This window comes from Aspergillus heteromorphus (genome assembly GCF_003184545.1).
Source record: "Aspergillus heteromorphus CBS 117.55 chromosome Unknown BO70scaffold_14, whole genome shotgun sequence".
NCBI lineage: Eukaryota > Fungi > Ascomycota > Eurotiomycetes > Eurotiales > Aspergillaceae > Aspergillus > Aspergillus heteromorphus.
Window position 1 is genome coordinate 505,415 of NW_020290419.1, and position 25,438 is coordinate 530,852.

The window sequence follows — 25,438 nt, forward strand, 5'->3', positions numbered from 1 at the left end:
TGCAGGGTTCGGTCAGTTTCTTTGATTCTATAAGCATCAATAAGCCGGCTGGCCCAAGCCTCCAGTAGATAGCCTCTGGCGTCTGCACATTGGACAAGGCCGTATTGTACACCAGACCAGATTCATTGTGCACAAGACATGTCTGCATCTGCTACGGAGTACACGAGGCCGGGTGTAACCTGGTATGAATAACACGTCAGACACGATCGAGACGCTCCAGGATGAACCCTGCTCGAGTCCATCGGCTTGCTGTGACGCTGAAAGCATCAGGCATGACTATCGTCCTTTAAGTAATTAAACCCCCAGTCACGAGCTGTCATCACAATTAAAGCTAGACAAGGACTAAAAGAGTGCCGGGGTTGAAACACTTGGCGCTGCTCCGGTTTCGACTATATGGATAGAGAAACCGGAATGATTCCTGGACTGGAACTGAGTTGTCTCCAGTAGATAAATCAACTTGTGTCATGGCTGTGGTCTAATGGCCGTGATCTGTCTGGGAATGCCAACAGCAATCCACTCGAATGCAGCCGGTAACTAGTTATGGGGTGCTTATCAAAGAAGCAAGCCACTGGATCACATGGGCTGGCAGGCAGGAAGGACGGAGGACTGTAGATGTTGATGTTTGCACTCAATGCAAACACCACAGAGCGGGATATCGACAACCATCACCGTCATCATCGTCAACAACATCTCCATTCCCCCTCCTACCACCACCCGATTGAGCCCCAACCCCACATTCTGCGTGGTAACACGCTGCCCTCTCGCTATACTCCAAACCAACATGCCTCTCTGAGCGTCATCTCACCTCCAAAACCAAAGCAAACCATTCACCCCTCCCAACCAACAGCCATCATCCCCACCACCACAGCTCAAGAACCACCACCATGGACCAAATACACACCCGGGCGCTTGAAGCCCTACAGCCCTTCGTCCACCTCGCCAACTCCAACAGCGCGACCTCCCCCCGCTTCACCACCAACCTCATCACCAACGCCACCTCCAGCCCGAACACCTACGTCTTCGCCGAACTCCTCGAGACACCAGCCATCCAGGCCCTCCGGGCGCCCGACACCCCAGATGAATACAAAGGCTACCTGACTCTCCTCGAGATCTTCGCCTGGGGCACATGGCAAGACTACCAGGGTAAGGCAGCTTCCCACAGCAACCCTCACTTTCCCCTCGTTCCCTCCCAATCCCCCAATCAACACAAAACACGCCCACCCAGGAGATATAGATAAACCACTAACCCCCCCACGCAACAGCAACCCCCAACCTGCCCCCGCTCAACGAAACCCAAACGCTCAAGCTCCGCCTCCTCTCCCTGCTCACCCTCTCAACGACCCTCAAACCCCTCACGTACAACTCTCTCATGAGCGCACTCTCAATCACCGCCCCCTTGGACCTCGAATCCCTCGTCACAAAAGCCATCTACTCCTCACTGATCACGGCGCGCTTATCACCCGCAACCAACCCGCCCACCGTCAACGTGACGGCCGTGGCTCCGCTACGGGACGTGAAGCCGCAGTCTCTGGGCCCGATGGTCTCGATCCTCACGCAGTGGGAGACGCGGTGCGGTGACGTGATCGGGGACATTGAGGCCGAGATCGCGCGGATCAGGACGCAGTCGGTCCGACGGAGGGCGGAGGAATATGAGCGGAATGTGTTGTTTGAGAAGGCGCTGGCGGGGTGGGGGGCTGAGTCGGGGGAGGGCGGGAAGAAGACCGCCGGTTGGCAGGGAAGAGACAGGGGGGGTGGTTTGGGTGGTGGGAATAAGCGCGAGTTTAGTGCGGATGACTTCGATGATGATGGGTACTGGGAGCATGGGCTGGAAGGGGATATGCAGGGACTTGGGTCGAGGATGGATGTTGATGATGGCGCTGGGTCGTCGTCGAGACTGGGGGCTGGGGGGCTGGGAGCAAGGCATCCTAAGCGGGTATTGGGGAAGAAGTCATAAGTTAGTTGGATAGACAAATATGGATTTCTTGAGGGTTGCTCAGAGCAACTGGCATGGCATGGCATGGCAGGGACAGGTTGAGGCGTATGAATGAAGGTGATTGACTAATCGCACACTTACTATCTCAATGATTATGGTATTAGCGGCAGAGCCAGTTCCAATTCAGTGGATTCCAAATACTATCTGCACTACACCCGAGATCCAGAAAAAAGAAATAAAAAAGACTTTGGCATAAGAATATCATAATGTAGTAGTAGTGGTGGTAGGTAGTAGTAGTAGTAGAACCTAATTACCGTGGAAGTATGTATCCACAACACCAAGGCCTCCGCAGAAATCGTTTTAACATACATGCAAGTCCAGCGGACGAGGGGTATTATGTAGAGGTAAATAAACAAAGAAAAAAAGAAAGAAAAAAAGGACCCAATATACAACAGGGGCGAGGGCAAGGAAGGAACGTTGGGACCCGAAGGATCTGGGTTATCACGGCAGGCGTGAGCAGCTGGCAGCGAGCATCTCGCAAAGCATACCATACCGATGACGAGAAAGACGCACCGGATAGTGCGCACATTAAAGATCCTCCCTCAGACAAGCGAGAACTATAAGAATAGTAGGGTCTGCATACCCTGCGCTGAACTTGTCCCCCCCAAAATAAGAAAGAAGACCGCTGACTAACGCTCAAAAATAAACATGATGCACATATGTGCTACCCAAAAGCGGGATCACACGGCCGTGAGAATCGAAGCAAATTCAAAGACGGAACCGGTTGGGGTATACGCAACATTGCTGAGATTAGAGCATAGTACCGGGAACGAAGATGAACAGAATACTTAAAGCGGCGGCGACAAAGAAGGCGATAAAGGCAGTGGCGGTGGATCGCTTATTCAAGAGCTTGCGCACGTACGGCTCGCGAATCGGCGACCAGTTCATGAAGGTGTACTCGCTGTAGCCGAGGAAGGCCATGACCGGATCGATCTTGTACTGATAGGACACGATAAAGTAGGAGGCCACGGCAAATGGCAGTATTAACTGTTTCGGAGTTAGTATCACACGATCGACCGACCCTGGAGGACAAATTGCTACATACCCAGCAACGAATGTGCCTTGGCTTGTCACGTAGAACGACATAGAATGCACCCCAGAATCCTCCCCCAAAGCTGATTAGGGCCAAGGCCAACCGCGCGAGGATCGTCAACGGGACAAGGTTACCCAAAGCCTTGGCCTGTAAAAACCCCGGGAAAGCGTCCCGTTCCATTGCTTGGAAGACATAGTCCTTGGCGGGGTCGAATACTTCGGGGTCGTCTCTGCCATCGTCCTCAATCAGGTTGATAATCGAAGATACCATCTCCTCGGGCAAAACAATTTCTCTCTCTGCCCCAGGGAGCAGGTACGTGTACAGGATCTTTTCGGCGCTGGCGCGAATATCAGCGCGTGCTACCGTATGGCCGGGCGAAGGCGAGTCATTCCGGGTCCCAGAGCTCTCGCGAGGCAGTTGCTCCATGGATGTCGCGCGAGCAGCATTCTGCGATCCAAGGCTGCTTTGAGGCGAGTGCCCCGAGGTGTGACCCTCGGAGCGAAGGAATGCCGATAGTCTTTGGTCGGCATCCCGGTCGTCCAGGTCGTGGAGGCCGTGACGTGAACTTGAGGGACCCGCTTCAACAAGCGGAATGTCGTTAAAATGCTCGAAATTGTCCAATGCGGCGGAAGAACCTTTGCTGTCGGCTTTCTCCAGGTCGGGGGTAGCTACCAATACGGACCGGCGTAGTTCTCGAACGTAATGGCGGCATAGGGACATGTGCTGCGAAACATCGAGCCTAAGAAGTTTGGAGTTAGAATCCCCCCTGGAACACAGCATGGAAATATGAGATGAGCTCCTCGGGCGTACCAGAAGTCCAGATAATCAACGGAACGCTGTTGGTCTCGCATGTAGATATAGAATGAAAAGAGGTCCACGGGAGCGAGAGTCCGGCGACTGAGGACCTCGAAGAGCGTAGGGAGGCGATTCCGCTGCTCCAAGCTGGAGAGAGAGGGCGACGCCATCGTGAACGAGTGTCGGAATCCCTATCGCTGGCGGGTTGGGGGTTGTGTTTTCTCGGGACGAACTGGTCGCACGGCAATGAGGGGCCAAAAAGGGGAGTTGAACGAAGGTTGGGAATCGAGTTGGGATCGGGAAAAGGAGACTGAAAAAGCGACTGGAGCCGATCCAGGCGTGTTCTTCGACAATTGACCGAAAAGCTGGCGGCTGGCGACGGGCGAGGGTAAAGGAAGGACGGTCAACAGTTGGAGTTAGCTCTTAGGCATTAAATCTGCAGCGACACGATAGACTGGAGCCTGTGCAAGCCAGGAGGCTCTGCAGAGGGTCCCAAGGTTCCGAGGCCGTAAACAAACCGCCGACCGAGTGCAGATAAGGTCAGGGAGTAGTCGCGACACCAGCCATGCAGTGGATACGCAGGCAACAGCAGGAGGCGGCGGAGGGGAAGTGAGAAATTGGAGAGGCGCAGAAGAGAAAGAGAGAAGGTGAGCGAGAGAAGGACTAGTAGTAAGTAAAGCGAGTGGATGGCCAGCCCGCCGACAAGGACGACGACGAGGCGGCTTCATACAGTAGTAGGTGCTCTGTACCCGTGTACCGTACCGTAACCAGGCACAAGCACGTATCGCTGCCTGAGGGAACGGCTCCGCGGACCGACGTTGATCCGAAATGACTGGCCCCACCGGCTGCCGATCCGCCCTGCGGCTTCATCCAGTTTCTCTCTCTCCCTCCGCCTGATATGGAAAAGGACTCCGCTCAGGAGGAGCTCCAATGCATTCTTTTGCAGCTTGCATTATGACTCTGACCCTGTAGATATCTATCTACCAGCAGGGGCCTTGAACAGAGCCAAGTGATACACACAGAAGTGCGTATCAGATGTCTATCTCTCTGCGTTCCAGAAGGGTTAGATCGCCCCTCCACCAAAAAAAGCAACCGCGGCGGATCCGCCCCGTTGGTGTTGGTTCTCGGTCGGCCCATCAATTTATTATTGCAGAGCCACTCCAACTAGGCAGATTTTTAGACGACGGCCATTGCTCAGTTGCTGGGTGCGGGTCACGAAGCGCTTTGCACTTTTGCAGGTGCCCCCAAAATTGAAAACCGAGTCCAGTGCACTTGCAGGCTAGCGGTTCAAGGACATGGTGAAGAAAAGGCGAGCCAAGATTGGCGGGTATCCACGCCTAATCTGGAAATATCTCGATGATATCATTGTTTACCTCTCATATCCCGGTGCTCCCACGCGCCCTTTTGGACTGCGCAGCCATTGAGTCTGGAAGAGCTCTGTGGCAGTACTGCATTGAGCTTGGATGGCTCAGCAATACGTCTATCATACAGAATATAGTCATCGCTAGAGCTCTAGTTCTATTACCTGTCGGAATATACCAAGTCTGTTGAGCACAAACAATCACCATACCATGTTGGTATTCATTTTCTCCCTGTCAAACGCCACCACCATCCTTCCTCTCATCAAGGAGGGTAGAGAACCTCCGGCTTTGCAAGGAGAACACCCCCATGCCAAACCTAGCGCTCGGACTACAGGAAGCATGGCAAGAGGACAAGTCAATTTGTGAGATCCTCAAGGATCGTGGCCATGATATCGGACTATTCCTTGTAGTTCCTTCGCGGCGCTCGACTATCTCCTTGTTGGACCAGGAAAAGTCCTTTTCTACGAGCCCAATCGATCGGCTGATTCCGTCTCATCGAGCCCTTATCACTGTACTTTGTTTGCTTTCTACCTCACCAGGCCAGTCGGAGTATACCTAGTCGCAGTCAGTCATGACTTTTATATATATAGCGAGGTATATCCCTCCTCGCGCTCCCCTGCCCAGTTGTCCTCACAGCAGATTTCAGACATCCCCCATCTCGACTTTACGCCCAAGATCGTATACAATGTCCGAATTCAAGTACACCGGTGAGGAAGTGACCGTTGAGCTGGTCTTTAATGTGGCCCGACTCCTCGAGGCGAATGGGATTCCCTGCATCCTCATCAACGACTGCATGCACGATATCTTTGGATTTGATGTAGCCGTCACTGTAAGTCATCCCTTGATTCCATTACTCGTGGTACACCAAACAGGCACTAATACAAGCAGGATATCGAATTTGTGATCCCGGATGATCTCATGGATAAAGCAGTCGACGTACTGCGGGCGGCAGACTTCGCTGACGACCCCATTGTCCCTCAGGGCGAACTCAAGTGTCGACCGTTCCGGGCGTTGTGCGAGAGAGCACGCGGCCGCGACATTACCAGGTTTGAGCCTATTCACTGGTTCCATCTTGCTGGCGAGGATGCCCCCGATGAATTCCACCCTGAACTGTGTCTTCACCAGAAGTCCGACTACTTCTGGAACCTGCCCGACCTTGTCCTCGGACCAGTCAATGAAAACGACCCTCACTTCATGCTGGCAACTGACCGACGCCTCCCCGGCATGATGTACTACGGCCGCCTCAACGTGGACATTCCTCCCATCAAAGTGCCGAGACCCGCTCGCTACGTCGAGGCCATGATGCTTCTCTGCGCGCGGGATGCGCACACCAGGGACCGCGGTGCCCAGTGGGCCCTGGAAATCCAGCTCCTCCGGGATCTGTACTTTGATCGTGGCTGTCTCGACGAGCTTCTCCGCATGGAATGTTTTTACCCGCAGTTCCAAGTCTGGTGGGAGAATCTGTGCGAGGATGACACTATGCCCGCCAACGAGGAGGGATATGTCACTGCGCTCCGTTGGATGGAAGAGGGCTACTTGCCCGACACCCTCTTTCCGTGGCTGTGCGAAGAGGAGGATCCTTTTCCAGGCTATAACTCCCCCCGTGCCGTTATTACCGAACTCGCCTAGATGATCACATCTCGGCTCCTCGTTTTCTAGTATGATCTAGTCAATCCTAGGAAACATACAACTTGAATCAATATCAGCAGTATTATTGCAGAGATTTCACATACCTCTTTCCTCCCATCACTAGGAAAAAAAAACCCCCCGTTCTATGGGCGTCGTATGCACATGTAGACAAATAACGTGCCATGTCTAACTTGCGAAAAGATAAACCACGTAATTATTCGTATCGTAATCCCATTGTTACTTCCACTCAGTATACACATGTCCCTCTGGTTCGTAGATACTATCTACCTTCGGGTAGAGTTCTTTGTTCTAAGGCAGGTACCCACCCCCCTAGGTACGTAGTGAGTGGATACCCGGCCCTTTACCTATATCTCGAGGAACTGCATGGCCCACCCCATGTCATGTCTATACTATATTAAAGACAGGGATCAGGCCTCGTCTGCATGAGCGGGCGTTCATCATGGCTGAAACAGCCGAGTCGAGTCTATAGTAGATGAGTAGTCCATACTGTGTCACGAAACGAGCATATCGGTGTCTCGGTGTCTGATAATCCGTAAACTGGATGGCAGCTGGCAGATTGATTGACCAACCCTCCCTCTCCCAGGGCCTCTTATTATGGAATTTATGTTTGTCGTATCGTACTACATACCGGTCCTCCATGGCAGACAGAAATCTGCTACAGCGAATACCTCCAGGGACGAATCGGAGATAACGGATTTAAGGTCTTGCTTTCGGAGTACGGACAAGCCAAAGGCGGAACTATAATAAGGGGACCAGATCCCACCTCCTCCAAACAGTACTTTGAGCAGGTCACCCCGAATCTCCAAAACAAATATCAGTCCGTCTCGATCTCACTCCCAATATCAGCACAGCAGCCCAAAATGCCATCTCCCAAAGCCATCGTTCTCATCACCGGAGCCAACCAGGGCATCGGCTTCGCCACGGCACAGCAGCTTGCCAGCACCAGCAACTTCCACGTGCTGGTCGGAGCGCGCTCAGCACTCAAAGCGCAGGCCGCAGTCAAGGAGCTAGAATCAGTTGCGGTGAATAAGTCAGCCCTCACGCCCATCACGATCGATGTAACGGACGATGCATCGATCGCGGCCGCAGCCAAGAGCGTGTCGGACGAGTTCGGGCGTTTGGATATTCTGATCAACAACGCCGGTATTGCGCAGGCCCCGGACACAAATGGGACCCTGCGCGAGCAGTACCGCCAGATCTTTGACGTCAATGTATTCGGCGTGGCGGTTGTCATGGATGCGTTCCTGCCGCTGTTGCGTGCGTCGACGTATCCCGATCGTCGTATTGTCAATGTCACGTCAGGGCAGGGGTTGATCAGCAGAGCGGGCAAGAAGGGACATCCTTCCAATGCGAAGGCCTATTTCATTCCGGACTATCGCAGCAGCAAATCAGCTGTCAATATGATCACCGCTGCGTATTCGGTAAATCTGGAGGACGAGAAGATCGCCGTCATCGCGGCTGCGCCGGGGTACTGTCGTACAAGCCTGACTGATGGTAAAGGGGCCAAGGAGGCGACGGATGGCGCCAAAGTCATTGTGCGCGCCGCCTCGGAGGGCGATCCGGGTGAGCTGAGTGGCAAGTACATTGCAGACGAGAGTTGGAGCTTTGGATGGTGAGAGATCGTGTAAGGTGGGACAATATCAGCTCGGTATCTCAGGATATTAATGTGGTCGAACGGTCTCTCATTGTCGACATCTATCACCAAGACGAATAATAAAAATAGGGCAAAGGCTAAAAGGCTAAAGTGCACCGTGTTCTCATCGCCCGGGTATTTGTTCATGCCACGAGAACGAAACGCCATCCAGAAACTCCTTCATGCTCAAAAGAGCCCCATGGGCTCATCAATGGCCATCAGCCAAGTGCTGGCATACATTAGCAATTACCGGGTTCTCACTGTTGGATGGTATAGAAACACTACTTACCGACCACTCGGGAATATTTCGTATCTGCTGCCACATAAACTTCTCGAGTTTGTTAGCACTCTTTGCATAGGGCGTGTTCTCGTTGTTGTATCTCCGGCAGTTATCGAAAATCAACATGGCATCTTTGGTGAAGTCTTGTGGTGTTGGGTACATGTCCTTCTCGTGTTTCTCTTCCATAGTCGACAGGTCCATCGGCTCTTTGATAACTTCATAGTAATCGGGCACCTCGTCGCGGTTGACTGGCTGGGTGAAAGGCCACGCCGCACTGTGGTTCTGCATGTCGTTGAGAAGGTGTAATAGTTGGTTGTAGTTTGGTCCGTGGCGTGGTTGTCGCGCCAATTCATCCATGTCCGGTGACCATCCCGATTCCTTGATGGCCGGGATGTTCAGCGGTTCGATCTTACACGACCCATTCTTCCACTCCTTGGGTGGCGCATGTATAATATGTGATCGACTGAAGGCGCGGATCTTCGCATGAACCGCCTCCTTTTGCTTTAGAAGCATGCGACCAATCTCGAGGTACCGTATCGTAGGAAGCATAGTGCACTGCATGATAGTACCTCCCTCGTAATCTTTGATATATCCCATCCATACAGACTTATCGAGCGTGATCTCCTTCGTAAAGCCCTGCTTCTTGAAGTACCCGATGGCGTAGTTATCGGCGTAGGTGAGGAAATGCATGATGTCCGATGTCGCCTTGACGTAATCCTAGAAACGATATATAAGCGGGGTTCTCCAATATAGACGACCAAGCTTACCTTCAGATGTGACATCAGATGCGCGCCATATCCCTTGACTTGTTGGTCGGAAGAGATAGCACAGAAGACGATCTCGGCGAATCTGCGACTATTGAACGGCCGGTATGTGATCCCCCTATAACCTCCGTCAGCACTGCCCAAGACCGATTATCATGTCCCGCTCGTTTACACACCCGACGACCTCCAAGGGATGCTTGACAATGGCTATAGACAGATGCGATCTATCGTAGACCAATCGCGCAATATAGTCCTTGGGCATTTTCGGGAGCTGCTTCTGGAAAATGCACTTCAGTCCGGTCAAGACCACGAAGCTATCCCGCGAGCCATCGTTGTTGACCACGCGAAACTCGATTTCCCCGCGACGTTCTTCTAAAACCGCAGGCTACCGTGGGGTTAGCGGTCAGGTCATCCACGCGCGGAGGTGGATCGGCGGGCATACCTTCTCCGGGAAGGGGACGATTCTCATCGGGGGCTTGTCCATCGAACCATCTTCGATCTGAGAAGCAAACAGTCAGCATAAATCCCCGCCATGTCCACAAGAGTGCTCCAACCTACCTTTGGGTCCTTCTCGGGTGAGTCAGTGCGCGCCTTCTTGCTCCGCTGCTGGGAATCCGGGGAGAGCGCCTCCTCCGACGCTTTCCGCTTGGTAGCTGGACGGACGTCAGTAAACAGGGCATCGGCGGCAAGCGCGATGACGCGCCGTCTCCCATGAGCACTTACTCTCCGACATGATAGCAGGCATGGTGGGCAGAATGCTCCGATGACGGGGAAGATGGGAGCTCTCTCGGTGTCTCGGTGTCTTGCTTCTCCACGTCCCGACCGATTGATTACGGAGGCGGAGCGGGTCGGTGACACGTTGATCCGGGGCCGTCAAGCCAGATAACCCAATTCGTCCATCGGGTTAGTCTCATACTAACGGCGAGTATTCCGACCACCGCTGGAGGGAGCTTCATCTCCCTCTCCCTCTCCCTCTCCCTTCCTCCTCTCTCTTTCCTCTTCAGCCCAAGTCACCATCTATCTGTCTTTCCGTGCGCATTCTCCACAATTCCCCATGTCTCTGAACGAAGTCTGGGAGGCAGCTTCTGCAAGCCCCTTCTATCCTCTTATCGCCAAGGATAGCCAGCTCACTGTCGGCTTTACTCTACTACTCGCTGGTGAGTCCGATCCGCTCTGATATGGAGAGTCGCCTTACTAACCCATGCCAGCCTTTCTTCTCACCGGTCTCTTCGGCCTGAGTCAGTACCCGTGACCAACCCGATTCGTCCTGTCTTATACTTACAACCAGCAGACCGTTCTCTTCTCAGCATCGCCTCGTTCGGCGTCCCGGCGGCGTTGGCGTTTGGGTAAGGCCAGATCCAGTCCCCACCCTCCTACCAACAATCGCTAACTTCTCCCCACCAGCTTCGGAGCCGTGTTCATGATCTGTGCCGTTGGAGTCTACGTTTGAATACCCGTTGTTTTCCAGATACCCATGTACCATACACTGGAGAGTTTGAAACGAAGCAAAAAAGCGTTGTCTTCATAACCACCACTTCTCTCTCTCTCTCTTTCTCTCTCTGTCAATCCAACCTTCTATCATACCATTAGCCCTCGACTCTACATCAGTCGTGTCTAGCCAAATCTATCCCAAGATTCCATCACGATGGACGCGGAACCCATTTTCACTGCTATCTCCAGCAATGCCCAGCAACTCTACATTCTCCTCCAGTGCATCGGCTTCGCCTCGAAAGCCACCGTGCAAATAACCCCGGACGGGCTCCGCTTCTCCGCAGAGGAGCTGCGCGTGATCCAGGGCCTCGCCTTTCTCGATAAAGCGCTCTTCGCCAGCTACACCTTCAACCCCCCTCCCGCACCAGCCGCAGACGACGACGACGACAACGACGAAGACAATGACTCCAATGACTCCAGTTCGGCCGCCATCTACTACCCCTGCTTCGTGGTCTCCCTATCCGCGCTTCTGGAAACCCTCCGAATCCTCAGCATCAACGACACCTACGCCGGCAGCAACGCCAGCCGCGCCTCCAGCGTCCAACCGAGCTACGCGCCCAGCTCGAACGCCTTCAACGCGCCAACACTACTCATCGAACGCTCCTGCATCATCCGGTACCCAAGAGCAGGCGCCCCCCTCAGCATCACCCTCACCGGCCCCGGCATGAAAACCACCTGCAACCTGACCACCTACGAGCCGGAGGGCAGCGAGGTCGACATCCCACTACAGCGCGACGCCGTGAACATGAAGATCATCATGCGCTCCGCCTGGCTGCACAACGCGATCACCGAACTGGCCGCGACCAACCCCGCCGCCCTCAAGATCTCCGCCTCCGACACCCAGGAACCCTTCTTCGCGCTGTCCGGCGCCGGCGGCCCCTTCAGCGAGTCCTCTGTAGAATTCTCCGTCGACCAAGGCTCCACCAAAGCATCCGCCTCAGCCCGAGACTCAACTGAGCACAGACCGCGAGCCAAGAAAGCGAGACTGGTGCCCACCGTCACAGAGACCTTTCTTGTCAGTCCGCCGTCGTCGTCGCTGGGCTCGCGCATCCTGCAGAGCTATAAGTTCAAGCTGATCCAGAAAGCCACGCGCGCGATGGCCGTGGCGAATAAAGTGAGCATCCGTGGCGATCGCCAGGGCGTGTTGAGTCTGCAGTTCATGATCGAGTTTGATCCCTATGGCGGTGGGCTTAACACCCGTCCGCAGAAAGACGGTGGGCTTCCGCCCATTGTGGCGTTTGTGGATTTTCGCTTTGTGCCGTTGTTGGATGAGGAGGGCGACGGCGAGGATAAGGATAATGAACTGTTTGGTTTTTGATCGTGTGTGTATAGATAGTATAGTAGTAGTATACTCCGTATCAGGCTAGTGTGTATTGAAGGTCGTGAAATGGCTCAAAAGTAATATCATTTTCCTCGGTCCCCAGCGCCAGCGCATGCTTCCAATGACTATATCGCTATATTTGCTAGCTAATTTACACGAATCGCGACCAAGGGATCTTATCTGGGCGATGAACGAGCCAAGGCTATACCGACATCCATCCCGCTGTGGCATAGCAATTAGCAACAGATTTCTGAGACCGGCGTATCACATAACCTAGGTACACAGATTGTTAGTTCGAAACAGCCGTCCATTCCTCAATTCCGCTTCAGACAAGACATACCTCAGCAATGGACTGCCTCTCAATGATAGACTTCTGCTTCTCATTCCGCGAAACACGGTAGTAGTAATCGCTGAAGTCCCCGCACTGCATATGCCGAAGGAACTCCTCGTCGTGGGTGATGACAATCAGCTGGAAATTGGCCTGCTGCTGACGCGTGCGGATGATATCATGAAGCGACTCGGCGAGCGACCGGATATTGTCCCGGTCGAGATTGGTGGTCGGTTCGTCGAGGGCGATCAGGCCGCAATTGACGCCGAAGCACTCGGCGAGGGCTAGTCGGATGATGATACTGGCTAGCACCTTCTGGCCTGCACTGCAGCGGCCACGCATGTCCATCTCGGCGCCCTGCTTGACCATGCACACCCGGTAGTTGTAGGATCGGTTGCCCTTGGCGTTCTCGTTGTCGGAGCGGATGAGAATCGTGTCGACGTCGGTGCCGCGGTATGTCTTCTGCCAGAGTTCGCCGACGATGGCGTTGATTTCCTCCATTTTCAGGCCGTGGTATTTCATGATGGCCTTGTCGAGGGCTCCGCCGTAGCGGGCTAGATCGTCGACGGCGGCTTTGGTTGTTTCTACCTTGATGTGCGCTTCCTTGTACTTGCCGGATGCGTCCTTGTAGTCAGTGTTCCAGTCTGCGAGGAGCTGCATGAGTTGGTCGTCCTTGGACTTCATCTCGCCCATTTTGCTCGCTTGTTTGGCGGCAAGTGCGTTGTGTTCGCGCGCGCGGCGTTCGGATTCTTCTTTGAAGCGACTCCGGTCGACATCTGCGTTTTGGGCTGCGAGCTGCTCGATCTCTGCGGTGACTTTGTCGAGCGACCGGGTCGCCTGGCGGTAGGTCAGGTTATCCGCGTATTGGCGCTTGGTGTTTTCGCTGTCTTTGAGCTGGGTGGATATCTTGTTGATTTCCTTCGTGATGCTGGCCTGTTCGAACTCGAGCTCGCTGATCTCGTTTTCGATGCTCTGGAGTTCACGCTTGCTTCGCTCGAGCTGGTTTGGGCCCCCGCGTCCGTTGTACGCATCGATCTCCTCGTTGGCCAATTCGAGTTGGTGTACGTTTTCGTATAGTTGGGAAATTGCCTGCTGCATCTCCCTCTCGCGCGCCTCGGCGCGTTGACTGATATCGTCATATTGGGCTTGAATCTTGAGGAGCTCCGGGGTTAGGCTCTCGATTTCTTTATCTGCGTTTGCAATTGCTTCGCGTTGCTGGAGATTCAGAGTTCTGTACTCTTCCATGCGAGCAAGCAGGTTTGCCTTCCGCTCTAGCTGGAATTTCACATTGTCCAGATTGCTCTTCACGTCTCTCAGCTGCAGCTCTAACTTGTTCGTCTCAGACAATGTTAGCTCTTTCTCATGCGTGAGCTTGGACAGGGTCTTCTTCAGAGCTCTGGACCTTTCACCAATCCCAGCTATCTCCTCTTGGATATCCTCCAGCGTGCGGGTGGCATTGGCATCCTGCTGTTTCGAAGAAAGCTCTTGTATTTGAGAGCGTATGGCCTTGATCTCACCATCGTACCGGACGATGGTGTTGACAGTCTTCGAGAGCGATTCGACGTCTTTCTTCTTTTCGTTCTTCTCGCTCACGATCTTGTCATGGTCTTCCAGCTGACCCAGAAGTTTGTCTTGCTGGGCAACGTATTGCTCCTCCTCTTTCTCGAGGTCCGGAATTTCGGTTTGCTTCAGACGACACCAGGTATCGTAGGCGGTGCTGGCTTCGCGAGCCGCGTTGAGGTCCTCCTCAAGACGTTGTAAATCTTCATCCTCGGCATCCCGCTTGGCCCTCTTCACCAGGCCCTCCAGTTTGTTTCTAAAGGCTTGCAGTTCAGCATCGCTTTTGAATGTCCGCGTACACAGTCTGCACAGCTTTGCCGATTTGGCGGTCTCGAGGCATGTCACCATATACTCGCCAATCCCAGCATATTGCTCGGCGTCCCTTCTCGCAAGATCAAGCTGGGCCTGACGCTCTTTGACAATATCGGGATACTCCCCAGGCTCATCGCTGACCGCTTCACGGATCTCCTCGACACACTCCTTGAGTTCTTTCTGTCGCTGACTCAATGTCTTCTTGACGCCTTTTAATTTGAAGTCCACTTGTTCAAGCTCTCTGCTGATACCGTCCCGCTCGCGCTCAGCCTTTGAGACATGCCGGGATTCCTCTTCCAGGGAGTGTTGGAACTCATGTTCTAGAGATTCCGGAGTCCAGCTCGAGCTAACAAACTTGGACAAGCGCTCGCCATGAGCTCCTTTCATGGTTTCCAGACTGCGCTCACGTTCCTTCAGTTCTTTTTTTAGGTGGTCTAGCCGTGCAAGGTCACCGGCCTTCTTCGTAGCATCAATGAGCTCGGCATTCAAGCGTGAGCTTTCGTCTTCAAGGTCACGGATTTGCGAATTCACGCTTTGTATCTCCTTATCCCATGATGCAGATCGGGCACGCTCCTTGGCCTGTCCCAATTGAGACCCGATATCCTCGATGTTCGACTCCAACGCAGCTTGAACACCCTCGTCCACGTTGATCTCATTGAGCTTCGCTTGGTAAGTGGCCGCCTCTCTGTCGTTCGTGGCTATTTGTTGCTTTGCTGCGGCTTTTCTCCCCTGCAGCGCAGATTTCTTCTGTCCGATCTCGCTGAGGGATTCCTGGACGTCACGAAGTTCGGTCTGCGCGTCTCGCTTAGCTTGGTCCAGTGAGTGGTTCTGATCCTTCAGTAGTTTCCGAATCCTTCTCATAAACTCGTCGACGTCTGCTTGGTCTACCACGTCGTCGAACCCGCGAATATTCTGGTTCCGTGCAACTTCTTTTGTCATCCTTTGCCGCCTCTCGACCTGACGCTCGAAGTTGGCTTTGTCATTCTCAAACTTTCCATATTCAGCCTGCTTGTTGCCCAGCCTCTGCCTAGACCGATCTATTTGGTCTTTCAGCTCCATGTAGGTCTCCTTCTGGGCCTCTTCTTGCTGCTGATATTGCAGTTGCCGGGTTTCGAACTGTTCCAAGTTTGACTCCAGCCATTCATCCGAGTCGTCCAGCTCGACAAGGTGCCTCCTCAGGTTGTCGATGGTTGTCTGAACACTCTTCGCCTCGATGCGCTTTCCTTCCAGGGCACCAAGGATCTGGGAGTAACTCTCAGATTCCTTCCACGCTTTATCAGCCAGTTCAGCCACCCGGCGCATCTCCTGACTAAGCTGGTGCGTCTCGCCACGCAGAGCTTCAATCTCATCCTGGAGCTTGATAGACCTTTTTTCCGCACGATCCGCCTTCTCTTTATCCTCTTTGGCATGCTGCTCCATGATCTTATACTTGGCAAGCTCTTCGTTCTGCTTCTTCCGGAGGGACTTGATATTATCGATAGCCTTGGTATACTTCATCGCTTCAAAGATCTCATCGAACCTTTTCTTCAAGACCGACGGTTCACTCATGGGCCACAAGCTCTCGTCCTGGTGGCAGAAGATGACGGAGTCTAGAATCGCCTTCGACACACCCAGATACTGGGGCATGATCTGATCCAGCTCCGCCACCCGAGAGGAGATAGACGTCCTCTCTCCATCTTTAATCATCAACAGCTGTCCCTCTAGCGTCTTCTGCTGCCGTGTTGTCTTCTTAACCGTAAGCTGCAGACTCCTCGTAGAAACCATCTTCGCACCCGAAGTGCCTTTGAACGACAGCTTCACCTGGGCCAGGACTTCCTTCTCACCGCACAACTACCATTATATCTCAGCAACCATCCACACATCCACACATCCACACATCCACACGTGATGGGCATACCTTCGGGTCGTGAATGAAAGCGCCACCCTTGCTGTTGGGCGGCAGGTCGCCGGTCGTAGCATATTTGAGACATTCGATGATGGTCTACATCCATATTAGCCCCGATGCCCCATATGGATACCGTATCAAATCCATCCTACCGTCTTCCCCGATCCATTGTAGCCGACGATCAACGTGAGGGGGGTGTGGAACTGGATCGTCTCGCTGCGGGTATTATCAAAGGAGCGAACACTAATCAACCACACACGAGTCAGTCCATCATCAGTCAACAAATCCACTACAATCAATTCCCTTCATCATCAATATAGATAGAACCAAACTTACCCCAGAATCGACAGCTTATCAATCTTCGCTGGAACCGGAAACCAAAGGGTCAGTCAGTCAAGTCAGTCATCCCAAATTCTTCGCCCCACAGTTGGGAACTCCGCGGAGCTTACACCTGCTAACTGGTTAGTGGGTGGGATAAAAAAAAAGGCAAGCAAGGCTTATTCCCCGGGGAAAGACTCACATGTTGAGGACTGCGGAGGGGAAACGCCCGCGATTAGTTTTCCGGATCAGACCGTCCCCGATGATCCGCGCGATGGCTCAGAGTCAGGGCAGGCTTGCTGGTCACATCAACTCTTTGCTATCGTTCGATCTGCGCGTTGCTCGACGCGAGGACCGCGGCGCGAGAGCACGTGATACCACTGGAGCGGTGGCGCGGGCGGTGGGCGGTGGGTGGTGGTTATATTGCTGGAGGTCCCTTCCTGATCAGGCAACCCCGATAGCGAAGCAACGCCCAGGAGGGAAGGAGGGAGTAGACTCCGACTCTCCAGGATAGGGCGAGGGGATTTCGCATCTACAGTGGCTCAGTATGGACTGTGCAGTGCGATGTGGAACTCATGATTATGCCTTAGATGTGCGTTTATAGACAGCGGAGGGCATCACAGCTGCCACTGGCAGTCGATATTGGCTCTTTTTGGAGGTATATCTATCCTAGAAAGTGTACTTTAGTAACTGGTGATTCTGTATCATAAACCTTCCCGGAATTAGTACTATAAGAATACAAGATTATAGATTTACTATAAGATTCTACTTCTATGGAGTACCTAAGTAAGATCTTTCTTGGGGAAATTTATTTAGGATGTAAAGATTTTGCAGCATGACCTGGTGCTATTATTCACTGGCAATCACATAGACATTGGCGTCCTCTGTGTTTGTGTGTGTGTGTTTCTACATTCACTGAGCCAGCTGTCTCTGATCTATATAGCGGCGTCTCTGTTCACCTTACTTTCCTATACTATCCCACCTCGCGCTCCTCACTTGTTGTTCATCTTCTGACAGCAGATAAACACAACAAAGGACCAATAATCAAACTCCACTCCATACTATCATCCAAGATGATCTACTTTAAGAACGTCCTCCTTCTTTTCGCCATGTTTGGCCTCTTTATCCTGAACGGACTGGCTGAATCTATCACACTCCCTGCTGACATTGCAAGTGTTGATACTGCTGTCAGTGATGCTGTTGCTAGAATCGTTACCGCTGCAGCTCCTGTCATTACTGCTAATGACAACGTCAAGAACTTTGATGACTTTGATGATGTTGATGGCATGGGCGACATTGGCTACATCGACATTGACAACATCGATGACATTGACAACGGAGTCTCCAATACTATGACTGACGTCGAAGCCGAGTTGAATGCAAGTTTCACACAGCCATCTAGATTTCCAAGCTGAGCATGACTGACTGTTTATGTGATAATCAGGACGCACTTAGCGGTACTTGCACCGGTGTTTGCATGAGTAAAATTTGCGTGTGCACCAGACCCAACAGACATTGCAGATGCGCTCACAATCGCCGCCCTTGCAAGTGCATTGTGTAGTCTGACTACCTAGAGGTAAGCCTGACGGTCGGCATAGTTAGCAGCGTGGGATCAAAGCTGACGCTTATGTCCGATACTACCTAGCGGCTGCGGTCCTTGAATCACTCTTCTCGACACCATCGTTTGTATTCTTTTTCAACGGCTGGGTCAGGTTAAGACGTGAACAGACATCTAACTTACACATAAAGAGGAGGGGGGGGGTTGGGGTTTCTTTTATGGCCTTGGATAAGCGGACGGTTTGTTCTGCGGGGGTGGTTATGTATCCTTGGTTTTCCTTGAGTCTTTCTACGGTGAATTAACGGGATCGGTGTTGATAGGCTTGAACTTCGGTCAAGTCAGGGATGGTAGTATCTATGAAGTAAATCAACACGGTATTTAAATTTGTCTTCTTGAAACTCCAGTCCAGGAGGTATCTGTAGCTTGGAAGTAGTTAGTAGTTTGCCATAAGAGACCTGTCCAGCCACCAGCCAGTGTAGGGCTGATCGATCTGAGACAGATTGCCATGATACTTATATCTGTGAAGGACCTTCCTTCGCTCTGGGCTCTGGTTCGAGGGTTTCGACCATTTGCGGAAGTAGTCCAATTGGCTTTCCATCGGTCTAGGGTCATTCATACAATTAATTGCACCCGACAATAACAGTTGATCCCAAGAAGATAAATCAGGAAGAGAAACAGCAGTGGATGCTAGACAGTGATGATAGCCCGGTCCCTTGGGAGTACCGAGGCAAGCCGTTCTCCTGGAAGGCAAGGCAGACAAGCACTTTGTCTGTCTATTGTGGGTGTAACAAAGTTCCGCAAGAAGGAAAGGACGGCGGACCGGATGGACGCCTTACTAATTACCGTCTTTTGCCCACCGGGATTGGCCGGTCGGCCCCGCCATGTCAGCTCCAGCAGGCAGCCAGCCTGATTGGCGCGAGCGGTGGAGCGACCGACGGGCTCGATGCCAATGACGAAGGGTCGACCAAAGTACAGGAATTGACAGCTCTACTGCAACTCACAACCATGTCGCCCAGACCATGAAACCTCCCCTTCCCTTCCATTCTTGACACTCGCTCCCTCGACTCCTCTACTCCATTGTCCCCTCGACATCCATCCCTTGGAGAATCTCAACCCGGGACGAGCGAGCCAGCCAGACAACCAGACCAGTCAGACAGCTATCTATCTATCTATCCCGCGATGGAGCTCGAATCCCAGCGAGGATTGGCGCAGGACCAGAATTCGTCCCAAACATACAGTCTCCACGCCTCAGTGCCGAACTCACAATCCCCGGTCTCATATAGCATGGACACCCGCAGTGTTCCTCGCTCTGTCGGCCTGGGCGCCGCAAGTCTCCTGCAGCTCTCTTCTTCATCTTCCTCCGCTTCTTCATCCGCTGCTGCTGCCGCTGCCGTCGCCGCTACCACGGCCGCGGGAGCGCCCCCAGCGGTAGCGATAGCAGGCCTCGTCCCATCTTCCCCCGAGCTACCAGCCGGCATGAACGGCAACGATGGCTGGGCGAACCGGGTGATGACCGAACTGAAAGACCTGGTGCTTCTCCTCGGCCACGACGGACGAGTGATGTATGTGTCGCCGTCGTGTCTCGAGATTACGGGGTTCGAGACGAAAGCGCTCGAGAAGAGCGACTTCTCCCGCTTCGTTCACGAGGACGATAAGACCATCCTCCGCCAGGAACTGGACGAGTGCATGGAGACCGACCGGTTCATCCGCTGTCATTTCCGCTTCTGCAAGCCCGATAACAGTGTCTGCTTGCTGGAGGCCTATGGCCATCCGCACCTGACTCGGACGACAGCATCGCCGGTAGATGCGACCGCAGAGGGACCGGCAGCAGCAGGGACAGCAGCAGGGGCAGGACTCAATCGGACCAAGATGATGGCGCTGTGTAAGGGGATCTTCCTCACGTGTCGACCGTATCCGACGCGTGGGGCGCAGATGCTGGATTCGTTCCTGGAGCATAAGATCGAGAATATCCGGCTGAATCAGCGCATTGCGCAGCTGAAGGAGGAGGAAGAGGAGGAGATGAGTTCTCGACAGCAGTCCGGGTCCGGGCCCGGGCCCGGGCCCAGCGGCATCACCGGGATCCAGCAGACGACCACGACCACGACACAACGAACGTATATCTCGTCGACGACGCATTCTACATTTACGCAGGCGATGGTGCGCGAGGCGTCCGTGTCCGGCGACGAGAACGAGTCGTCCGATACGGTGACGAACACGGACGAAGCCGACGCCGACTCGCAGTCGATTCAAGACCAAGACCTGGAACAGGGCCCGCCGGCGGAGGATATGTCTCATATCGACGGCATCGAGGTCATGACCGGGTTGTACTACGGCGAGGGCGAACGGTCGCAGGGTCTGAATACCGGTGTGCGCCACGGTCGTCTGGTTCATTACAATTCCGAATCGTCCCCTCCGACCGACGCGCAATCCACGAGTTCTGCCGACGTCGATCGAAGGAAGCGGATGAAGGGCGAGTATATGTGTACGGACTGCGGCACCTCCGACTCTCCCGAGTGGAGGAAGGGGCCTGAAGGCCCGAAGTCGCTGTGTAATGCTTGTGGTTGTAAGTTTATCTATCTATCTTTCCCTCTATCTTACCCTCTATCTATCCCTGTTGATGCGCGGACCACTTCCCTTTCCCTTTGATTTCGATTTTGATTTTGATGACTACCTCTGCACGATACTACTATTACTCGTGGCATCTACATTCTTATTCTCATTATCATCATCATCCATCAACACAGCAACGCATCAACTGTGACTAACTGACTGACAATCATCAACAAACAGTACGCTGGGCCAAAAAAGAGAAGAGACGACACGACGTCTAATTGACTCAACTTGACTTAACTTGACCCGATCGGTTAACCAACCACGGAGCCATCCATGTATATCCGTACCTGAGTTGATTGGGACTGAACTGGACTGAAAATTGATCGGGGGACGATCAGCGTTTGTATGAATTGTCTTGTCGTTACTGCATTGCCAGAAGGGGCCGCCGATTATTAGCCCTGCGAGGATACCCCTGCTTACATACTCCGTACCTTACCTTCCTTAGTTACTTACCTGTGTGCTCCTTCGTTGCGCGTGTTTCTTACATAACATAATTGTCCAGTATTGTTCGCTGCCTGCCTGCCTGCCTGCCTGCTGGCTGTCTATCTGTCTATATTTGTCTGTCGGTGTCGGTGTCGTCGTCGTTGTTGTTGTTTCCTTTTCCTTCCCGGTGGCGTGGCGTGGCTTGGCTGGCCGAACGACAGGGCCAGAAAGAAAGATTTCATTTACGGTAACTAGATAGATAGCTGTTGAGGTATCGTACTCGTGAGCTATCTATCTATTTATCTATCTATCCATCCATCCATCCATATATCTATGTATCTATGTATCTATCTAGGGCTTTTCTTTGGGGGGGAGGGGGCTCTGTCTGTCTGAAACTTACGATGACTTGTGTATGCCTACATATGGATAGTCCTGTCTACGGAAGAGAATCTTTTCCCCATGTTCGTTGTTCGTTGTTCGTTTACCTAGACTCAGACTGCAGATTAACTATAATGAATCCTGGAGCTACCGATTCCGCAAAATGGTATAAGAAAATGTTAAAAGAGAAGCCGCAATAAAGGAGAAAAGGGTAACTATCTCATCTAGGGAAGTGGTGTGAGCCAAAGACGTGACGCCATGTATTCCGGTGCTGGGTGGTGTGGCATCATGGCCAATGTCGACCTGCTGGGCTCAACCGTAGACCAGCCATATGTGCAAGTGGGGCCAATGAACATGCGAACCCTCGGCCCCAGCCGTCAACAAGTACACGTACGTGCAGTATGTAAGGCACTCTATTTCATGAATCCCTTGACAGTCGTGACAAAAGAAGTCTGAGACTGAGCTTGTTGGCCGGAGAGTGTCTCCGCCGACTCTTGATGCATCGAACGGCGAGGGTTAGGAGAGCTGAAGTGCTGGCGAAGTGGGAGATCTGACGACGATGCATCGGTGCTGCGGGTGACGATTTTGTGGAAGGGCGATTTGGAAGGCATTGGCATTGGCCCGGATTGTCCGGGGTACCTGGGATGCGCAGGAGTCCCCATGGGCAGGGCCGGGGTCATTGGGATGCCAGGCGTCTTGAGAACATAATCCTCATACTCCTTCATGGTCTTCTGCTCCTCCTTAAGCTCCTCGATTTCCTCGAGCTCTTCCTTCGTCATAACACAGTTCTGGAGGCTCACACAGAGGACAGTGAAGTAGTAGAAGCTATCAAGTATGTTAGTTTGATGGGTTGTCTAGGGGGGGGGGGGGGTAATCTCACATCATGATAATAGAGAACGCAAAAAGCGCCTTAGCCTGGTTGCAGTAATGGATGTCCTCCCTGACTGCTGCCACTGTACACTTCTTCGTGATATACCATGGCGCTCCTGGTTGAGGATGCTTGGGGTCTGACATATCGGGGCCAGCCTGATAACGAACCGAGTAACACCACACCGCAATCATGCCCGCGTGGAGGAAGGCCGACAAGGGCGGTGTCAGCATGTGAAGGACATGGACCGGGATTTTGGCGATCCAGACGAAGAGGCTCAGAATCCCAAGGACCAGGTTGTACTCGGTGATGCTATCTCATAATCAGCCACTGCGTCTTAGGATTGGGGATAAGCCAGCATACAAGCCACTCCAAACAATAGGGGTTTTGTAAGGTTGATTATTAGCCGCGGCGTAAAGCCTTTCGTTCGGGTTGCTGTTGAACCCATTGTCTGCGCCATCCTGCCATAGCTTAGTCCGGTAGAGGTCGTGGTTGGCGATACCGGTCAGGGTGAGCAGGATGATAGCGAGCGGCAACTCGACGGCCATGAACATAAAGATCAAGTTATGGTTGCGCCATCTCGTCGCGAAAAATGTACGAAGCGGGGGAAGCCGTGGGAGACGCATGATTGTGGACGTCCAATACACCTCACTGTCGTCTGAGTCGGCAAGTGGATGCAATCAACAATGCAGGATAGACGGCTGTAAGGGAGATTCCTCTAATATGGAGGCCAAACTGGTGTTTCACACGAGACTTGATGGCCAGGCCGGCTGGCTGGACGTTCAGTTCAGTGGCATCGAACGCGAAACGATGAAACGTGGGACAAGTCAAACCAGACGAGGTGCCCTTCACAGAAAGAAGCTTCAGCGATCAACCGGGGCGACGGCGTAAATAAGAAGTCGAGCGCCCCGGGAAGCGCCAGCGTCCAACCTCTGCGGGCCATGGCCAAGGTGAGGAGAGGGGTTACCGTCACAGCGCAGCAATGGCAAGCTCGAAAAGCGGGAAGAGCAGTTGATGTTTCCCACGGGTGCATCTGGCCAATGCTCGTCGGTTAGGAAGCGCCAGCATCGGCGCCAGGCCGGGGGGGTCATCGCCAATGAGGCGGCCGGACCAGCCGTTTGGCTACCGGTCATCACACACTAGGCCGTGTGACGGCGAAGGCGATCTGCATGCTCGCACTAGGCCAATGATGCGCCTGTTGGTTGGGGAATACGAGTCCAGGCAAGGCCGTCAGACCTGCCCTGTCAGAAGGCGAAGCGCCTGGGTGGAGAAGCCGGCCGTGTGCTATTGTGACAGCGCCTGCATGATCGCACCCGCAGTCGAGGAGGGGTTCGTTCGTTAGTTCGACGAGTGGCTGGAAGAGATTCTCCAGGGAGATAAGCACTGTGAGCACCGTCTGATGCGGAGTCTGTATTGTTGGACAGAGAGGTAGAGTCCACCGCAGTGATGTCGAGGTCGAAGGGGGAGGGGAAGGGGAAGAGTAAAAAGAAGAGAAGAAGAAGCACATGACGGCGGCCCGGGGAGGGAACGTCATTAATGATTCCTCGAGCTGCAACCTCACAACATCCTCAAAAGAACGACAAAACGACACATTCATCATCCGAACTACTAGTCACTATCTAGTCAATCAACCGGATGCGGAGTCCCCGACTACTGCTCATCTCTAAGCGCCCGCTGTCAACAATAGCCCACCACCAGATGAGTTCCCCAATGACCAGTCGCAAGGGCTCGCTGCCCCATCAACTGCGCACTGCAGCAGAGCCCCGCCAGAACCGACTGTACAATGTGCGCCTGTCGCACGTCGAGCAGGCCAATCCGTCGGTGCGCCTGCTGCAGTTGACCATTCCTCCCGAAATACAAGACCTGGAGGAGGAGGAGAGGGAAGAGGAGCTGGAAGAAGGCGAAGTATGCTTTACATATATACCATCCATACCATATCATAAGCTTGAATTCCTTTCCAGCACCTAGCATCTAGCATCCCACCATCATCACCGCCACAACCAACCATCTAATCCAAAAAAAAAAAAAAACGAAAAAAAAAAAAAGATGAACCACCACTGCTAACCAAACCCCCTAAATCCAGCCCCTGACCTTCCTCCCGGGCCAGTGGCTGGACGTACACATCCCGACCATCCCCCACGCGGGCGGCTTCAGCATCACCTCCACGCCGGCCGACGCGCAGGTCCTCCCGCCTCTGGCGTCCCCGAGTGCCACCGAGGCTATCGCGATCGAGGAAACGGGCCTCCCGCCACTCGACCCGCGCGGCCGGCCGCCGTACGTGGAACTGGCGGTCCAAAAGGCCCCCTCCAACCCAGCCAGCGCATGGCTATGGAAACCCGCGCACGAGATCCTGGGCACGCAGCTGAGCATTCGTATCGGAGGGGGGTTCGTGTGGCCTCCAACCGGCGTTTCTCTGGACGAGATCAAAAATGTAGTGTTCATTGCCGGGGGCGTGGGTATCAAGTAAGTCCACAGCTTATACTTACTTGTACTTGCTGTACCGAGTACATCATGATAAACTATCAACCATCAACTTCACATCTGGAAGAGCAACCCCCTCCCTCTCCCCCTCCCCCTCCGCTGTTCTCCTCTGGAGAAGAATAGTCCACTAATAGATATAAAATAACCCCCATAGCCCCCTAACATCCATCCTCTCACACCTAAACAATGACTCCGACGAAACCACCACCCCGCGCCACCCCTCCTTCCAGATCCACATCCTCTACTCCACCAAATCAAAGCTCCCGTCGGAGACAGCGACAGCAACAGCGACAGATACCGAGACCACGCTCTCCCAGATCCTCTTCCTGTCACGTATCCGGCAAATCATCCGCTCGCAGTCGCAATCCTACCGATTACAGATATCGCTGGATC

At 53.4% G+C, this 25,438-nt stretch overlaps 11 protein-coding genes across 11 annotated transcripts; 8 read left to right on the forward strand and 3 right to left on the reverse strand.

Annotated features, from left to right (window-relative positions):
- Nucleotides 1-701: 701 nt before the first annotated feature.
- BO70DRAFT_337623 (uncharacterized protein) lies at nt 702-2,120 on the forward strand. The gene is made up of 2 exons (XM_025541166.1): nt 702-1,143; nt 1,263-2,120. Exons 1-2 carry the CDS (start codon nt 885-887, stop codon nt 1,952-1,954), a joined length of 951 nt encoding a protein of 316 aa, XP_025398972.1. The 5' UTR covers nt 702-884; the 3' UTR covers nt 1,955-2,120.
- Nucleotides 2,121-2,649: 529 nt separating this feature from the next.
- Nucleotides 2,650-4,121, reverse strand: rgsB (putative RGS domain protein (Rax1)). Its single transcript, XM_025548478.1, has 3 exons — nt 3,837-4,121; nt 3,039-3,765; nt 2,650-2,980 (listed from the first exon to the last, which is right to left on the reverse strand). Exons 1-3 carry the CDS (start codon nt 3,989-3,991, stop codon nt 2,744-2,746), a joined length of 1,119 nt encoding a protein of 372 aa, XP_025398973.1. The 5' UTR covers nt 3,992-4,121; the 3' UTR covers nt 2,650-2,743.
- A 1,458-nt stretch (nt 4,122-5,579) lies between these two features.
- Nucleotides 5,580-6,877, forward strand: BO70DRAFT_47652 (uncharacterized protein). The gene is made up of 3 exons (XM_025548479.1): nt 5,580-5,746; nt 5,829-6,011; nt 6,071-6,877. The coding sequence occupies exons 2-3, from the start codon at nt 5,868-5,870 to the stop codon at nt 6,809-6,811; spliced, it is 885 nt and encodes a 294-aa protein (XP_025398974.1). The 5' UTR covers nt 5,580-5,746; nt 5,829-5,867; the 3' UTR covers nt 6,812-6,877.
- A 745-nt stretch (nt 6,878-7,622) lies between these two features.
- Nucleotides 7,623-8,902, forward strand: BO70DRAFT_362621 (short-chain dehydrogenase). Its single transcript, XM_025543356.1, has one exon. The coding sequence runs from the start codon at nt 7,693-7,695 to the stop codon at nt 8,446-8,448; it is 756 nt and encodes a 251-aa protein (XP_025398975.1). The 5' UTR covers nt 7,623-7,692; the 3' UTR covers nt 8,449-8,902.
- On the reverse strand, nt 8,723-10,254 carry gcnE (histone acetyltransferase GCN5; the record flags this gene model as incomplete). The annotated part of the gene is made up of 7 exons (XM_025541823.1): nt 8,723-8,725; nt 8,755-9,462; nt 9,513-9,627; nt 9,686-9,894; nt 9,952-10,008; nt 10,068-10,162; nt 10,233-10,254. 7 exons carry the CDS (start codon nt 10,252-10,254, stop codon nt 8,723-8,725), a joined length of 1,209 nt encoding a protein of 402 aa, XP_025398976.1.
- Nucleotides 10,255-10,563: 309 nt separating this feature from the next.
- BO70DRAFT_396965 (OST5 family protein) lies at nt 10,564-10,959 on the forward strand (the record flags this gene model as incomplete). The annotated part of the gene is made up of 4 exons (XM_025546657.1): nt 10,564-10,666; nt 10,718-10,747; nt 10,801-10,855; nt 10,914-10,959. 4 exons carry the CDS (start codon nt 10,564-10,566, stop codon nt 10,957-10,959), a joined length of 234 nt encoding a protein of 77 aa, XP_025398977.1.
- On the forward strand, nt 10,724-12,385 carry BO70DRAFT_362622 (Rad1/Rec1/Rad17 family repair protein). The gene is made up of 2 exons (XM_025543357.1): nt 10,724-10,855; nt 10,914-12,385. The coding sequence occupies exon 2, from the start codon at nt 11,155-11,157 to the stop codon at nt 12,316-12,318; it is 1,164 nt and encodes a 387-aa protein (XP_025398978.1). The 5' UTR covers nt 10,724-10,855; nt 10,914-11,154; the 3' UTR covers nt 12,319-12,385.
- Nucleotides 12,386-17,797: 5,412 nt separating this feature from the next.
- On the forward strand, nt 17,798-18,139 carry BO70DRAFT_353227 (uncharacterized protein; the record flags this gene model as incomplete). Its single annotated transcript, XM_025541824.1, has 1 exon — nt 17,798-18,139. One exon carries the CDS (start codon nt 17,798-17,800, stop codon nt 18,137-18,139), a length of 342 nt encoding a protein of 113 aa, XP_025398979.1.
- A 1,150-nt stretch (nt 18,140-19,289) lies between these two features.
- BO70DRAFT_362624 (GATA transcription factor LreB) lies at nt 19,290-21,520 on the forward strand. The gene is made up of 2 exons (XM_025543358.1): nt 19,290-20,845; nt 21,073-21,520. The coding sequence occupies exons 1-2, from the start codon at nt 19,567-19,569 to the stop codon at nt 21,111-21,113; spliced, it is 1,320 nt and encodes a 439-aa protein (XP_025398980.1). The 5' UTR covers nt 19,290-19,566; the 3' UTR covers nt 21,114-21,520.
- Nucleotides 21,521-22,002: 482 nt separating this feature from the next.
- BO70DRAFT_47733 (uncharacterized protein) lies at nt 22,003-23,468 on the reverse strand. Its single transcript, XM_025548480.1, has 3 exons — nt 22,928-23,468; nt 22,577-22,876; nt 22,003-22,521 (listed from the first exon to the last, which is right to left on the reverse strand). Exons 1-3 carry the CDS (start codon nt 23,188-23,190, stop codon nt 22,110-22,112), a joined length of 975 nt encoding a protein of 324 aa, XP_025398981.1. The 5' UTR covers nt 23,191-23,468; the 3' UTR covers nt 22,003-22,109.
- Nucleotides 23,469-24,043: 575 nt separating this feature from the next.
- Nucleotides 24,044-25,264, forward strand: BO70DRAFT_47744 (FAD-dependent oxidoreductase). The gene is made up of 2 exons (XM_025548481.1): nt 24,044-24,469; nt 24,648-25,264. The coding sequence occupies exons 1-2, from the start codon at nt 24,200-24,202 to the stop codon at nt 25,029-25,031; spliced, it is 654 nt and encodes a 217-aa protein (XP_025398982.1). The 5' UTR covers nt 24,044-24,199; the 3' UTR covers nt 25,032-25,264.
- Nucleotides 25,265-25,438: the final 174 nt, after the last annotated feature.

Bases quoted from the DNA above. Each gene is read 5' to 3' on its own strand.
- BO70DRAFT_337623 (XM_025541166.1), top strand. From the start codon at position 885: ATGGACCAAATACACACCCGGGCGCTTGAAGCCCTACAGCCCTTCGTC. The intron at 1,144-1,262 runs GTAAGGCAGCTT...CCCACGCAACAG, and splicing joins CACATGGCAAGACTACCAGG to CAACCCCCAACCTGCCCCCG.
- rgsB (XM_025548478.1), bottom strand. From the start codon at position 3,991: ATGGCGTCGCCCTCTCTCTCCAGCTTGGAGCAGCGGAATCGCCTCCCT. The intron at 3,766-3,836 runs GTACGCCCGAGG...CAAACTTCTTAG, and splicing joins GTTGATTATCTGGACTTCTG to GCTCGATGTTTCGCAGCACA. The intron at 2,981-3,038 runs GTATGTAGCAAT...ACTCCGAAACAG, and splicing joins CAAGGCACATTCGTTGCTGG to TTAATACTGCCATTTGCCGT.
- BO70DRAFT_47652 (XM_025548479.1), top strand. From the start codon at position 5,868: ATGTCCGAATTCAAGTACACCGGTGAGGAAGTGACCGTTGAGCTGGTC. The intron at 6,012-6,070 runs GTAAGTCATCCC...TAATACAAGCAG, and splicing joins GATTTGATGTAGCCGTCACT to GATATCGAATTTGTGATCCC.
- BO70DRAFT_362621 (XM_025543356.1), top strand. From the start codon at position 7,693: ATGCCATCTCCCAAAGCCATCGTTCTCATCACCGGAGCCAACCAGGGC.
- BO70DRAFT_362622 (XM_025543357.1), top strand. From the start codon at position 11,155: ATGGACGCGGAACCCATTTTCACTGCTATCTCCAGCAATGCCCAGCAA.
- BO70DRAFT_362624 (XM_025543358.1), top strand. From the start codon at position 19,567: ATGGACACCCGCAGTGTTCCTCGCTCTGTCGGCCTGGGCGCCGCAAGT. The intron at 20,846-21,072 runs GTAAGTTTATCT...ATCAACAAACAG, and splicing joins GCTGTGTAATGCTTGTGGTT to TACGCTGGGCCAAAAAAGAG.
- BO70DRAFT_47733 (XM_025548480.1), bottom strand. From the start codon at position 23,190: ATGCGTCTCCCACGGCTTCCCCCGCTTCGTACATTTTTCGCGACGAGA. The intron at 22,877-22,927 runs GTATGCTGGCTT...ATTATGAGATAG, and splicing joins CCTATTGTTTGGAGTGGCTT to CATCACCGAGTACAACCTGG. The intron at 22,522-22,576 runs GTGAGATTACCC...CATACTTGATAG, and splicing joins GCGTTCTCTATTATCATGAT to CTTCTACTACTTCACTGTCC.
- BO70DRAFT_47744 (XM_025548481.1), top strand. From the start codon at position 24,200: ATGCGGAGTCCCCGACTACTGCTCATCTCTAAGCGCCCGCTGTCAACA. The intron at 24,470-24,647 runs GTATGCTTTACA...CCCTAAATCCAG, and splicing joins AGGAGCTGGAAGAAGGCGAA to CCCCTGACCTTCCTCCCGGG.